The following is a 15372-nucleotide window of genomic DNA, read 5'->3' as shown; positions in this document are numbered from 1 at the left end:
CAAATATCTTGTATAAATTTGAAACTTTTTTCTATGCACATATTCATGTACATATGTTAGCGATGAACATTCATATGTATGTAGAGAGGGAAGGACCAAATGGTGAGAAATCTCTTCAACACAAAGTACAAGACTTTGGCTCTGAAATTAGCCGATATATTGTCCCTTCACTTTTGACAGATGAAATTATTCATTAAAACTTCTTTTGTCCCAAGCTATTAACAGATGAAACTATTCATTCGAAAATCTTTTTTGGTCCCAGGGTATTAGAGAGGGTCATTGGTGTGGTTCTGGGGCTCCCTGGAAATCCCAGGGAAAGGTACCCTTCTATGGGCCCATTTCCCTAAAACCACAGGTCCTTGCAGTAGGTCACCAAGTGGAGGGACTGCTCAGTGTTGCTGCTGTGCTGACTTCTGCTGCCAGCTGTGCTTATTGCCCTTCCAAATTGCTGTGTGCAAGCCCTTCCTGATAGGCTGTTTTACAAAATATGTGAGCAAAGAGTACTGTGAAGAAAGATAGTTCCTTTTTTTTTCTAGAGAAAAAAATACTTCCTGAACCTCTGTAATTGAATTGTATTTGACTGATTGAGTGTCTTCTTTCTTAAAAACTACTCTAGCAAGGTGTATTGAGCATGTACTTGGCTTTGGCCAGGTGTAGATACGTCACTCAAGGGACTACTCAGCACAAAGCTGCTGTCTGTGCACAGGATGACCCAAGCCCATTCTTTTGTGTAACCATTAGTGAAAGGTGTCAGAAGAAGCTGTAAAGATTTCCTATCTTGACAGTCTAAAGTTCCAGTGTTGCCAGGCTGGATTTGAATGCTTGCTTGTGTAAGCTGTTTGCCAAATCACTCTTGCTAAAACAGTGATGTTTCTTACAGGACCTGCTTCACACAGTATTTAAGAATGGAAAGGTAACGAAGTCATATTCGTTTGATGAAGTAAGACAAAATGCCAGGCTGAAGAACAGTGAATTACAGACAGCATCTCACTAAGTTCCATTCCATGTCTGTGTATGTGTGTGTAACTAGTTCGTACTGCATAGCTACTGGTTTATTGTACAGATTTGTGTGTTTGTGTTTTATGACATTGTAGCCAAATTATTTGTTGGTTTATGGACATACTGCCCTATCTTTTGCCAGTCTTTAGAAGATGAAATCAGGAAATGGTACTTACATTGTAAAACATATTTAATGTTAAAGTGTGCTTTTTAGGGCCCTTTGCCAGTAGTGATTCAATCTGGTATTGATCTTTTCACAAATAAGACAGAGCTGAGAAACTTTTTTATATATAACAGAATATCACAAAATGGATTTACATAAAATTATCATGATTGCTTTATGTTTATATTTAACTTGTATTTTTGTACAAACAAGATTGTGTAAAATATATTTAAAGTTTCAATAATTAAGTCTTTCCAACTTTTCATGATTTTTATGAGCACAGACTTTCAAGAAAATATTTAGTGGGGGGGGGAATCCATTGCCTTTTGTCCATTAATCAGCAAATAAAACATGGCCTTAAAAGTTTGTTGTGACATTGTTCCATTTGACAACTAAATCAGGACTCGTATCTCCTTAAGATCCCATAGAGTTGCTGACCTCACCATTTCTTGTAGTTGTCTGTATTAGTAAATCTGCATTAAACAAAATTACTGTTCTTACTAGAAGGTTTAGGTACTACAGACCTTGCTGGCACAGTAAGGTATGTAAGTGAAATGCCAAATTTGAAAGGATTCTCTACTGCAACTTAACTTGCCAAGTCTATCCCACTTGGTATATGCACCTCAATATTTTAAGAGTAAAGTTTTTAAGAGATCTCCTCTTCCACTATAGAATATATGTGTAAAATACTGAAATATGGAAGCGGTGTATTTTAAAGTAATTACACTTCTGGGTTTATTTTTCATATACTGTAAGTGACATGACTTTAAAGCAAAATACTGGACTGGGTAGTGCACTTTTTTACTTTTTTGTATTTTTTTCATTGATTTGCCTTTTGTCAGACTGGATGTTAAATTGTAAAAATGTTTAACTATTTTTGTTAACAACTTTAATAAAACTCTATGCTAGCCAAACTCCTACATAAATGGCAGACCTGTTTCCCCTTCTCACCCCATCCGTTTGGTGTGAGGAGGGGCTTTTATTTTGCAGAGGGTAACTGTAAAACAATGTGTTTGAGAGATACTTTTGAACTGTCTGCACTTGATTGTATTTGCTCTCTGCATATGCTTGATATGAGTATCTGCTGGAAAATGAAACTGTTGAGGATTTTATTTGAGAAGCTATGTAGTAACCTCTGAAATGTTTGATAGTACTGTAGGATGGCTCTCACTAGAAAAGTACCTCCCTTACTTAGAAACAAAAAACAACAACAAAAGCAAACAGCTCCTGTTCTGCTGGTGATCACCTATCAGCCAATTGCTTAATGTAGTGATGTAATTAATGCTTCTAATTAGTAAATGATGTTACTGGAAAATGTTAGAGGTCTAAAATAATTTAAGCCTACAAAATTTTATAGAATGTGCTTTTAAAGGAAGATTGAAAAGCCATACTTCATTGTTCTTATTCTCTCACCAAAAAGGGGCCACATCAAAGCATCCATAATATTTCCAGGGTTTGTGGTTAAGACGTTTATGCCCAGTCTCAATAGTTATTGTTAACAAAAACCTGTTTTTCACTTGTAGTGTATGTAATTATACATTTAAGTGATGTATTTGTTTCAAGCATAGTGTTTTAGTAAAACTCTAAATGCTGACCTTTCACACTGAGGAACTGCCTTCCCTTAGCTATTAATTATATTGTTTGGTTTTGGTCAGGAAAGATTTTGAATCTGGACTTAGGATCAGTAGCAGATAAATAGTACAGAGCCTATTTCACTCTTCCACATGTGTACTAGGGAATTTTATGATGTATGGTTTAAAAAACAATAAAGTAAATGCTGCTTTCATTCTGTACCAATAAAAATTTTGATAACTATTGACTACCCATAACTGATATTTTTGTACTTGAGAACTGAGGATATACTGTGGAAGCACTGTTTTCATGTGTACCATGAAATACATTGTAATTGTTCAGTATTGTCTAAAACTTTCAGCTTATTAGTTGGAAACTCAAAGCAAATTCTCTACTTGTGCATGTCACTTTCAGAAAGTTGTAACATCACTCATTTTATTAAATGTTAATAACTTTAAAAGGGGGAAAACAAAGAAAAACACCTGGTGCTATTCAGACCTGAACACTTGTCTCTTTGTGTTTGGCAGTTTGACATTCTGGGCATCAAGGAGTTGACAGAAATTACTGCAGTGCTTGAACCATACAATATCCTAATTCTTCCACATGAAAGCAAACAGCATGTTTGTTTGCTTTAAATTACTAGATTTGTAGTCATTGATATATTTTAATTATCCCCATTTCATAATATAATACAGTATTTGTATTTAAAAATAGGAATTGCGAATTTTGTGTTTAATACTCTGATTTGTAACCATATTTAGCATAAGAAATGGATTTTGTAAGACTATTTTTTTTCTTCAGCTGCATGATTATTAAAAAAAAAAAAGATACTTTTTTGGTACTTTGAAAGATCTGAGGAGAGAACAGAAGAGTACTTAACTGTTTGGTTTGCCAAAATCAAAACAAAGCTTAAACAGTTCTTTTCTTATAGGTTTTTACATTCCTTCTTGTTTAGTGAAGAATAAGTATTCCTCACTTAAATCCTCTGTTAAAATAATTTTAATGTACTTGGCATCAAATACCAGTATGTAATACACATGGAAATAAAGTTTAGTTCTGGCAGTGAAAATCAGAGCCATCTGTGTCTTAAAGTTCTGATGTTGGGCATCAGATGTCATTCCTGTGCTCTTTGTTGCCAAACAGACCAGAGCAGAGCTGTGCTGTCATTGCAGTCCTTTAAGGAGAGCTGCTCAGCTGCCCTGCAGACAATTGGGGTTAAATAAATTTACAACCAGCTCAGTTCTAGAGAAGAGAAAACAAACTGGGCACTTTTTTTTTTTTTTTTTTTTTTGGTGGGAGTGTGTGTGTATGTGTGGGCTTGGGTTGTTGTTGGTTTTGGGCTGCTTCCTGCTTTTTTCTTTTTTTTTTTCTTTTTTTTTTCTTTTTTTTTCTTTTTTTTTCTTTTTTTTCTTTTTTTTTTTTTTTTTTTTTTTTTCTTTTTTTTTCTTTTTTTCTTTTTTTCTTTTTTTTTCTTTTTTTCTTTTTTTTTTCTTTTTTTTTCTTTTTTTTTCTTTTTTTTTCTTTTTTTTCTTTTTTTTTCTTTTTTTTCTTTTTTTTTCTTTTTTTTTCTTTTTTTTTCTTTTTTTTTCTTTTTTTTGTGTGTGTGAGTACATCTATGCTTCAGCATTTTTTCTGTTGGTGCTTAAAATTAAAACACTTGTAATTGAATTTGAGATAAGGAATTATCCTCTATATTTGACATAATCTTTTCTCAAATAAAGATTCATTATTTAAACTTTACCTCTAAAGCCACTAGAATGCTTGTTTAAAAGCAAAATAGCTGTCAGTGTTGCAGCCTTCAGTTCACTTCAGTACTGTGAAAAATAATGTCAGCTCTTTAGCAGAGAGAATCCTTTAGGCAGGAGTTTTGTAACTAGAAGTTACTCAGCAGGCACCTTACAAGCACGCATGTGTCAGTGAGGGTGGGTAAGGCACCTCCTGTAATGGTATCATCATTTGTTGCTGGTCCCTTCAGCTCTTTCTGTACTGTAGAAAGGGGCTCTTGTAGCCCACAGTAATGCTTGAATTTAAAGCTTCTGTTACGTGATCTACAGAGAGCATGCACAGCCCAAGTGCCAGGCAGGCTCCTCTGCTTCCTTTCCATGCTGTTACAACCCTCCAGCTACAACACTCCAGATTTTCTCACTCTGGTCATGAGTGCAGCTTAAGTCACTCACCAGCCGTGAGTGTGTGGTGGTGGCTCCCAGGTCATCTGCAAGACATTGGCAGGGAAATTCCAGGCCTTGGCCTGTGCGGAGGGCAAGGGGCTCACAGGAAGAGCCCTATTTGTGTCCTCCAATTCTACTGTAACAATTAAAATCATAACTGTGCTGAGCTGCTCGAGGCATGGACTGTGAGGGTGCATTTGTACAATGGTAATTGCATCTCTGCCTGGAAACATTTGGGTTTCTTTGTCTCTGAGAGCCCCATCAGGGTCCTGTAGGTGCACATTTCCATCCAGTTTGTAAACATCTGAGTGAGAGATCATTGGCTTAAACCTGATCGATAGGGGCCTTATGTGGAGAACTGCATGCCTTCTAAATACCCAGGTGATCAGAAATAAGGAAATACTGAGATTAAAGGTGCTTTATAAAGTCATGCTTACTAAAACCACAGTTGCTAACCATGGATGTTATGTTCTTTGGGGGTTTGTTCCTGTTTTACTAGCAGCACAGCTGACCTTGTTAATGATTTTAAAATACCCTTCACAGAAAGATGTTTGGTTTTAATTAATCATAAAGGATGAAAAGGACTTAGTGATAGTTCCAAACAGTGTTTTACTGTGGTACCATACTTTGTTGAAAGGTACCCTGATGTCTGGTGTAATAAAATCCAGAGCAATTGAGGAGATATGGGAGTGAAGTCAGCAGGATTCTTCTCAAGTAACATACTTTGTTCCATATGATTTCCTTACTAATGTTTGCATGAGTACTCCTAACTGCTTTTTGAACAGAATTTCTAGAATTTTCAAGTTACGGGGAGGTTTCCTGGCATCACAATGACAGTCATCTCTCCTGTTTCTGGCTGGAGCAAAGGTCTTTTAAGGACAGATGGTGAGCTGACATGCCTCTAGCAAGGTTTTTACTTCCCTCTTACACAACTCTTCTCAGTTCAAGGGCAAGTTTATTGTTTGTTTACCACTGAGCAAAAAAAAAAAAAAAAAAAAAAAAATCAGTAAATTTGGGTTGTGTAACTCCTTTTTTTCCCCAGCAGTTTAGTTTAAATAGAAATCAATCCAAGGTATTTCACAGAATGAATTTATACAAGTGTACTCTAATTTTTAATATATGTATTTATACTTGTGCTTCATTGATCACTTGTGAGATTTGAGGATCTGATTCTTGGTAGTTGATCCAATGCTCATGTCAAGTAAACATACTGCAAATAGCCAGGGGTAATTATAAATTGTTGGATATGGCTTCAGAATCTTCATATAATTACAGTACTTAAGAAAGTCAAGTGGGTAGATAAAAGATGGAAGGTTGTGAGGGGTGGACATTTTTACTTCTTTGTCATTGATTTTGGTTATTAATGTAGCTATTTAAAGCTTCCACATCAGTTCTTCTATACAAAAGGAGATGAGGAAACTTGTTCTATGATGTCTGAGTAATCATATCACCAAAATATTAATAAAAGTAATACATGTGTCAAATAAACTGCATGGACTGAGCCTTACCTCTTGTAAGATAAAGGGAAGAACTTCAGCCTCAAAGTTGATTCCCTTTCCTGCAAACAGGAGAAGAAATAAGCTGTTTTCCTCAGAGTTTATGGGATGTGCTTTCCTCAGCTTTCTGGTAAAGAACAAGGCTGGTGTGCTCTTCCCTTTCAAGGAAGTTTTCCCTATTCTAAAAGACACCACCCTATTTTAAGCATAAGGAATTGCAGCTCGTTGTTGGATGTGTCAGAAGGATAACATACCCCAGCAATTTAAGAGGATAGTCTCTGAGTGAAATGGCTTTGGGTAGAGATATGTCTGTAAGTTACAGAAAGGTCAGAGCATGACAACTAATCTCCCCCTGGTCTGCCATTTCTGTCTCAGCTGAGCAGGTTCAAGTCTATCCTCTAATCTGCTGTGAAAACATTGAGTCTGTTCAACCAAAACAAAGTGTTGCTGGGCCCCTGTGATTACAAAGCAGTGGTCTGTTAATGTGCCCCAGTCTAACCTGAATGCGTTTTTCAAGGCATGTAGCTACTTGTTAAACCAAATGCCAGTGACAAACTTCATTAAAGCTCCGGTTCTTCCCCCACCCTGTGGGTTTTGCAGCCTCACCTCCAGCACTGCTGATTGAAGACCATTATTTGTTTTTATTGCTGTTGTAAATCTCCAGAAGATAAAAAGAAAGATTTCACCTCTGTACAAGGTTTTGCAATAGTTACACCTTCAGATAAAAGCAAATAGATTCATGCGTTAAAATCAGAGAAAGGTTACCCTTTGCTACCTTTTGTGTCCAAGTTGTGACCATGAAAACGTTAATAGACATGTGAGAATCTGGCAAAAATAAGGATTTTTTCTCTTGAGAACTGGTTTCTGTGTAAAAGTCCTGTACTGAAACATACACTTAGAACCTTTATAGTCATTAGTGAAGCACTGCTGAATACTCAAGCACTTCAGCTTGGTTTCTGCAGGTGCTTCTTGACAGTTCAGTCTCACCCATGTTCCATGTGGGTTACCCACAGGTAATCCCATCGGACAGGTGGGCAGTCTGCACTGGCACACAGAGTAGCAAGATAAAGTTCTTGAGTTCATGGAGACTACAATCCTGAGTCTTGTGTCTGCTGGAAAAGTCCAACACTGTGTGAAATAACCTGTCCCACTGCCATCCTGAACACCAAAGGTGGATTTGCTGAGCCTAATTCAGCTCCAGATCTGCTTATGGCTGTGCAGGCTATTTCTATGGCTGTTTTGTTGTAAGAGAGCACACATGGTTAATCCCTGGTCTGTCTTTCACCGCCCATAGTGAATTAGGCAAGACCTGGAAAAGTTTCAGTACTTTCTTCCCTGTTACAACAGAGCCCTGCCCAAAGGCATTTTGAGACAAGAACCCATATGATTATTGACTGTGTTGTGTGCTGTAAACCAGCATGAGAGTGACTTTTAGGGGTTGTGGTATGATTGTAAATTATAATTCCTTCCCAAGTCAATTGATTAGTGCTGTCACTGGGATGGTTGTTATAACATCACAGCAAAGACAAGGCTATTGAGCTGCATGTCAGCTAAGACCTCTGGTTCTTTTCCAAATGACTTTCTCTATTCATTACTCTCTTAAAACACATGGAATTTGGGAAGTACCACTATCATCAATCACCCATGTGTAATTTTCCTGTAATGGGGTAGAGCTCTGTGTTACACACTCTGTTCTTGCCTGACATTTGAATTGCCAGGGTTTGGTTTGGTTTTAGTGCTACTGTGCTTTGTACGGACATTTTAATGAAGCTATTTTTTATAACACCAGGATTTTCTATTTAAGAAGTAGCAGATGAATCATAACATGTCACTTTATGTGAGGTTAGGATTATTTTCTCCTGTCCACATCAGTTTATACCAAATTTCATCTCCTATTTTAATTTGCATTCACAGGGTTTCATAAAGTCCTTTTGCAATTCTTCACAACCAGCTCCCACCTTTATTACTCTGTGTAACTCAGCACCTCCCGCAAGCTGTCACCTACTTACCCATGCTTGTCTACACTGTTTAACATGTTGAGCAGCAGGAGCTCCAGCACAGATCACCAAGTGGCGTTTCACTCTCTGAGAAAGCTGAGTAATTTCCTACTGTTTTCTTTGATCAATGTTATATACATGTAAGGACCTCTCCTCATGTCTCAAAACTTCTTAGCTTCCTTAAAAACTTTATTATAAATCTTGTTGAATGCCTTTTTGAAATTAAAGTAGGTTATATCCATATACTTGTTGACTCCTTCAAAGGACTTCAAAGAAAGTAACTTTCTCTTGCATTTATCAATCAGAGTCTCCCTCAGGAGCTTAAATTCATTCTTTCTACTGTGCTTTCTCCCTTGGTCTTACTGTGCCTTTGTCCACAAGATGAAAAGTCTTTTGAAACATTGGAAAATCCAACTCCAGACAACTCAGGGAATTTCTGAAACAGATTCTTGTTCTCATGCTGTCTTTGTCCTTTGCAGTATACAGTGCTTGATGGTGAATGGCACAAGATTCCGCAGTGGAGTACCTTGGGATAGGAAAAGCAGTGAGCCATTGGGACAAATCTGTTCTTCAGGTTTGAATTAAAGGGACAATTACCAGGGGATGGACAAACTTATGGGAGGCTTGTTGCCTGGTGATGCCTCTCAGGGACTTGCATGGACAGGAAAGCTGGACATATAAAAGAGACAGCCCCACCAAGCACTGGGGACTAGAGGCAAAGATAACCTAGTTTGCGCAGTGCTCATCCTTGAACCCCCAAAAAAGTCTGTTCAACAAGGGACTCTGGATTAAACCAGACTCCAGCATACTTTTGAGTGAAGAGTCATTTGTTTTAAAACCACAGGCAAGGATCTGTGGACATGTCTCATGTCCCAAAAAGACAAATATATAAACCTGGTCACCTCTGTACTTGAAACAAGGATGTGTTGAACCCAGTAGTTCCAATATAGGTGCCTCTGTCATGTTTGCTGAGCATCAAGTGAGCACTCGTAGTTGGTATTTTACATATACTGATTGTATAGGGATCACATACATATATGTACATATGTACAGTTTATACACTCAAAGATGTAAATCTATATGTGAATAGACAGATGTATATAGATGTGTATATATTCTATAGAAAGAAATATCCATAAATATTAAGGATATGCTATTAGTAATTGCTCATGGGCTATGATCTTTCATAAAGTGTATGTAGATCCTTGCTCTGTTTCTTCCTGATAACTTCATTTTATATATGAAAGGGTTGTGTAAGCAGCCTTTTCAGCCACCACCTGACTGGCAGCTTATGCTGAAATGATCATCTATGATTACTCCTAAATCTGTCTCTGAATTGCTGCTTGCCAAGACTCTGCATGTCTGTCTCTGGTGTTGTGTAAGTTGGTATTTAGCTACCTGACAGTGGATGTCATGGGACTGTGATCAGGCAGGTCAGGTTTGCATAACAATAACCTGTCTTTATCCCTCTTTATTACCCCTCAACTTGCATTTCTCCCACAGACTTTATCCATGAAAGGTTTATGTCATTGTCTAGGTCACCAATGAACAAACAAATTGTGGCAAAAAGATCCCAGTTGTATGGCATCACTGCTAAATGTGGTCTTGCTCATTGGTGACTTGCAATGATCAATATTTTGAGATCAATGAAAGAACCAGTTTTTAATCGACATAGCTAATTATCTGTCAGTTATATATTATTTGAGTTTTTAAAACCAAATGCAGTGTTGTACTAATGCCTTGGAGGAATTAACACTGCATTATGATAGTTTTCTTTATTCAGCAGACATGGAAAAATAAAGTAACTAAGGAAAAAACACCAGCCCAATTTACTACCAGCCAGCAAAGTCCTCTGAACTGAAATGTTGAGGACAATCTCGTTTTTCCACTTGGGATCTCCTTCTCCCTTTAGCTTTGGGCAGGACCTGATGCTGGCCAAATCCTAGTTTCTACTGCAATGCCTAATGATGAAAAATAATATCTTTGGGTAAAGAATGCGTCGGGAATATTTGGCTGGAGAAAACACAGCCCCAGAGGAGATCTGTGCATTAGCTAGGTAAAGTCACAGGAGAAGCAGGGATCATCACCCTAGCAACAGCCCAGACCTGGCAGGTCACCCATCCTGGACACTGAACTGCTCCAGCCAGGACCTGACAACCCATGGTGGCTCAATAAACCTCTCTGGGAGAGGAGCCTGTGCATGTTTAGAGCAGCTCAAATGCAAATGTGTGCTGTATTTTGGGATTACCTATAGTGCATTGGAATAATGCACCATAATGCACCTCCCAGGGCCTGCCCTGGTTGCCTCCCTGGTTCCTCCAGCCCTGCTTACTTGCTTGGAGACAGGAGTGTTCATTTTCTGCAGAAACACTCAGACACCCACTGCAGCCTCCATGAGTAGTGCCCTGGGGCCTAGGAAATCCCCATGGGGTAACAGAGAGCTCTGCCTGGGGTGGTGTCCACCTGTGCAGGACAGACACAAAGCAAAGCAAAGTTGTAGAGACCAAAGGAGTCTGTAGGGAACCAGCAGCTCTGAGGGTGCCAGATCCCTCTGTCTGCATCTAAGAAAAGCCAGAGGGATGAACACTGCTTTGTGTATCCTGTTAAGCTTTCCTGTATAGCTTTCACTGGTGACCTATCAGCTTCTAAAATCTTGGCTATAACTTACTGAAATACACTTTGCCTTTACTACCACACCTGTCCAAGTGGAGGTGGGAGGAAGGAAATGAACTGAAGCTGGCTGAGCACACTCTGAGCACATTGCTCCCCTGGAGATGCCAAGCTACAGTCAGCAAGTCCTCTCCATCAGCAGTTGCTGCCCAGATGCTGCTCTCAGGAGGGGCCTCTCTGTCCCTCCAGCCCAGCAGCCCTTGGGGTGATTCCACTCACAGATCAGGTAAGTCCCAAAGGTTGGTTCAGACTCCAAAAGGACAGGGCACCCCTGGGGTGATAGGCAGGTGTGGAAGAACCTGTGGTGAATGGGAGATGCTCTGTACTCCTGCCTCATTCATTGGCACTTCCTTCTGGATAAGATCCTCTCCAGTGGGCTCAGTGTCTGCTTGGTGCTGGTCAGAAATGGGCAGCAGCAACAGAAGAAAGGAAAAACAATTTCAAAACTGGAAGAATCCAGGATTCCCTGATGTCTTTCGCTGCTGGGTGAATAACACACTGTTGCTGTTGTGGCGGTCACAACACACATGGACAGTGCCTCTTTCAAGGGCCAAAAAGCTATTTATAAACAAAGCAGCCTCTTTTATACACCTTTTGTGTGTTATCACTTGTGTTGCAGATTCATTGGCTGCTGAACTACTACAATAGACTCACTGGCTGTTACTAACCACAATATACTACCATTGGCTACCTATAGCATCAGCATTCAAGCATTCAGAAAAATAACAGCTGCAGATATGTTGCTGTTTTCTCCTTCTACTGTTTAACTTTCATGCTTCTGTTGATACTACATTCTCATGGGTAAAAACTAATTGTTTTTCTTCTCACGGACTTTTCTCACAGTTCTTCTCTAGCTGAAGTAACAGGCCTGAGCCATAATTTTACAAAGGCAACAAGGCCTTCATTATGTAAATGCCACAACACACCACGCAGCCCCAGTGTTTGTAAGTAGACTCCCCTCTGTATTTTTAGCAACTGATCTATGAGATCATTTTGCTATTTTCAGTTGTTTGTGACTTGGAACTTTCCTGCTGGGAACACGGTGAGTGGGAAGGAGCACATACCCTCAGCTTCCAGTGAGAGGCTGAGCAGACCCTGGGTGCCCAGTAAATGATACTCATTTTCTGAGCAGCTTACCTGCCTGGAGCATCATCAGTCCAGGGCATGTGCAGCAGTTAGAGAAATGCCCTCTAGTGTTCTTCCAAGACGCAGGAGAATAAGCACATACCCAGGAAAAGTCCAGACAGTCTTCATTGAACTGACCGATAGCTTCCATAAGTAGGCAGCCTGTCTGCAAGCCTGGATGGCATCTGCCATGCCTCATTCACAAGCAAACAGCATCTTGCTTAAAACAGGAAATACAATTCCTGCATGTGCCTTTTGGTACCTTGGTGGATTCAGTGCAAGGGGTCTCACAGCACATTTCTGTGTCCTGCCTGTCCTGCACCATTCCCAGTGTTCACACAGTGCTGGCTACAAACACCTACGTCTGGCAGCTGGGCACCATCAACAGGCCCAGCCTTCCACAGGGGCAGCTTGATCATGTCCCTCTTGCCTGCCCCTCTCCTGCCTGCCCTGTGGCATTGCAGCATGACTTTAGAGCATGTCTTATCTCAAAGCACAGAGACCCTGACCCTGAGTGCTGCTGTTCGTTCATTGAATAAGGATACAATAATTAATTGACTGAGAGATAAGCCACAGATTTAACTGTACGTCAAGCCTGCAGGATTCCCTGAACGCCGCCCACACTGTGCTAAAACTGTGGATTCCTGCATCGATGCCAGAATTTTAACATGTATTAAACAGAGACAGCCTCTTGCCACCAGGGCAAGGCTTAGAAGAGGCAATTTACTGGGGCTGCCTGTACACTGCACAGTCCTGGCAGTGCAGGGGTTGGAATGCAGGGCTGCCAGCCACAGCTTCATGCCCTCCTGCCTGGCACCTGAGGCACAGCCTCCAGCCCTTCCTCCACCTTACAAATTTGTTTCACATGCTAGATGTGATTTCTTGGTAGCAGCATCCTCCTGGCATCACATCTCACCCGCCTGAGTTCTCCGTTACCTCCCTTTTCTCCCCCGTTGGCAAGACATGGACACGCACCAGCCTCTCTCATGGGATAAATAATCTCCCACTGCAACGGGCCTTATAAAAAGGAGCTTATTCTCCTTCCCCAACACCTGCAGCACAAAGCTGCACCACATCAACCAGTCTCTGCATCAATGGCCACCTGGGTGGCAGCAGCACCACCATCCCCTCTGCTCAGTGTCCCACTGGCTGGGCCACTGTCTCACAGCAGGACATTGGGACTTGACTCACACCCCAGTCTTGATGGCCTTCAAGATCTTGGCAGAGCAGCAGGGTTTCCAGGCAGGATGAAATTCTGGCTCTGGAAACCTGAGGGTAAACCCAGGTCCAGAAAAGCTCAATTTCATTTGAGCAGACCTCCATGTTCAGGGTAATTTTTGCATGTTGAGAGCTTTGGCAGGGGTTCCAAGAGTGAGGTTTGAGCAACAGCCCAAAAACCCCACATGGAGCCACAGCCCACTGGAGCTATTCTCAAGCAGCCCAATGACCACCTCTGGCTTCTATGAGCCAGTGAGAAATGACTGTCTCAGCCTTGGGAGTTTGGTGTTTCCACAGCTTCAGATTCACCAGCTCTGCCACAGAAGTTTTAAGTTACTTTGTTACGTTTTCTATAGTGCTTATAGAAGTACAAAATGGCATTTTTAGTCCCAAAAGGGGACTGTTTATCTGTTTTTATTTCCTTTTGGGTTAGGAGAGTGAAAGAAAATATGAACTTGCTTTCTCCAAGAAAACAAACTGACCTTTGAGTGTTATAACAGCCTTTATGCAATAATTTGGGCAAAGGGAACTGGAATTTCTTCTGTGAATTATATTTTTCCTTAAAAAATGCCGGTTTGCTAAAACCAGAACAGTTTGCAGAAAGGCTTGTTTTAAGTGAATCTGCCCATTTATGTGAATGTACTTAGAAAATTTTTAAACTGCAGAAATACTGAATTTGTCAGCATAACTCTTCAAATATGAAGCTAATCTACAGTTGGAATTCAAAGAATAGAATCATAATTTTTAAAGTAGAAAAAATAAATACCATTTAAATAAAAATGAAGTATTTTTGCTCTATTTAAACCAAAAATGTTTAAACTGGCCTAATCCAAAACACATTGTGATCATCAGTACACAACAGCTTTGAAATTTGGTTTTCTGGGGAGTGGAAACTTCACTCCCCCCTGGGTAAACTGCTCTGGAAAGCTTCAGGCAAGTGGAGACCAGGCTGTGTGTTGAAATTTCATGCCTGTGCTCTGAAGAAAACTGGGGAACCTCAGGCAATGGCATTACTGCCCCCTTTGGTAGGTTTCTTTTCAGCTTTCAGTGTAGCACATGTCCAAAGCCACAGGTGAAGCATTTCTGACTCGTTCCCTCATCACCAAAGGCAGTGCAGAACATCTACTGAAAGAAAGAAAAAACATTAAGCAAAAGCCACACATTGGTATAGCCAACCAACATTAATACTAACTAATCTTAAAAGGCTTATTACTATTTTGGTGCTTTAAAAAAAAAAAAAGTATTCTGGCCTGGAACTACCGTGAGGCATGTTTAGAACAAGATAAAGGTCTAAGAAATACTATTGTCCAGGATACATACTGGGAATAGCTGGTGGGCACGGAAAACGAAAGGAAATAATTAAAAGTGGGAGTGTGAACTGGTTTTTTCCATTTTGAGGTTTTTGGGGAATTATTTTTGGCCCTGCTTCTGCACCAGAGAAAGCACAAAAAATTCATTCTAATTTTGTGGGTGTTTTAAGTGGGTGTTTTAAGTTCAAAATTAAAATGGAAGAATTTATCCTGCAATAATATTCTCCAGAGCCTGCACTGGCAAGATACTACTGCACTTCCTGTCTGGGTGAAGTGATGCTGCTCCTGGCCTTCAGCCCCATGACACACCAGAGTCATTAAAATCTGGTTCATTACAGATACTTTGTATTGTGGCTTAAGGCCAAAAGGGCAACAATAATACTTAATTTTGCACAGCATGTTTCTTAATCCACTGGGGTTTAACCAAGCAGGTTGTGTGCAGCTGTGCATTCTCATTCAACTTTCAAAGTACCAAATCCATGTGCTGGTTTGTGGTTGTTACAGAAGACATCAAGTGGCCTGTCTTTCCTCCTCTTTTTTTTGATACTGCACCCTGCTGCAAGTCATCTTGAGAGCCACTGCTGTTGAGTTTTCTCCTCCCAGGGCTGAAACAACATTTTAATACCAGGCAGTGTATAATCAGTGCATATCTGC

General features: G+C 40.1%; 1 protein-coding gene across 2 annotated transcripts in view; it reads left to right on the top strand.

The window, feature by feature from the left end:
- The window catches only part of NAMPT (nicotinamide phosphoribosyltransferase), a 30845-nt gene extending 27037 nt beyond the window's left edge, over positions 1-3808 (top strand). For both annotated transcript variants that reach the window (XM_039570900.1, XM_039570902.1), the window contains one exon: positions 881-3808. In XM_039570900.1, the coding sequence (XP_039426834.1) occupies positions 881-994 (114 nt within the window). In that variant the 3' untranslated portion in view covers positions 995-3808. The remainder of the gene's footprint in view (positions 1-880) is intronic.
- Positions 3809-15372: the final 11564 nt, after the last annotated feature.

This window comes from Corvus cornix, chromosome 1A (assembly GCF_000738735.6).
Source record: "Corvus cornix cornix isolate S_Up_H32 chromosome 1A, ASM73873v5, whole genome shotgun sequence".
NCBI lineage: Eukaryota > Metazoa > Chordata > Aves > Passeriformes > Corvidae > Corvus > Corvus cornix.
This window is presented reverse-complemented; position numbering and strand designations above follow the sequence as displayed.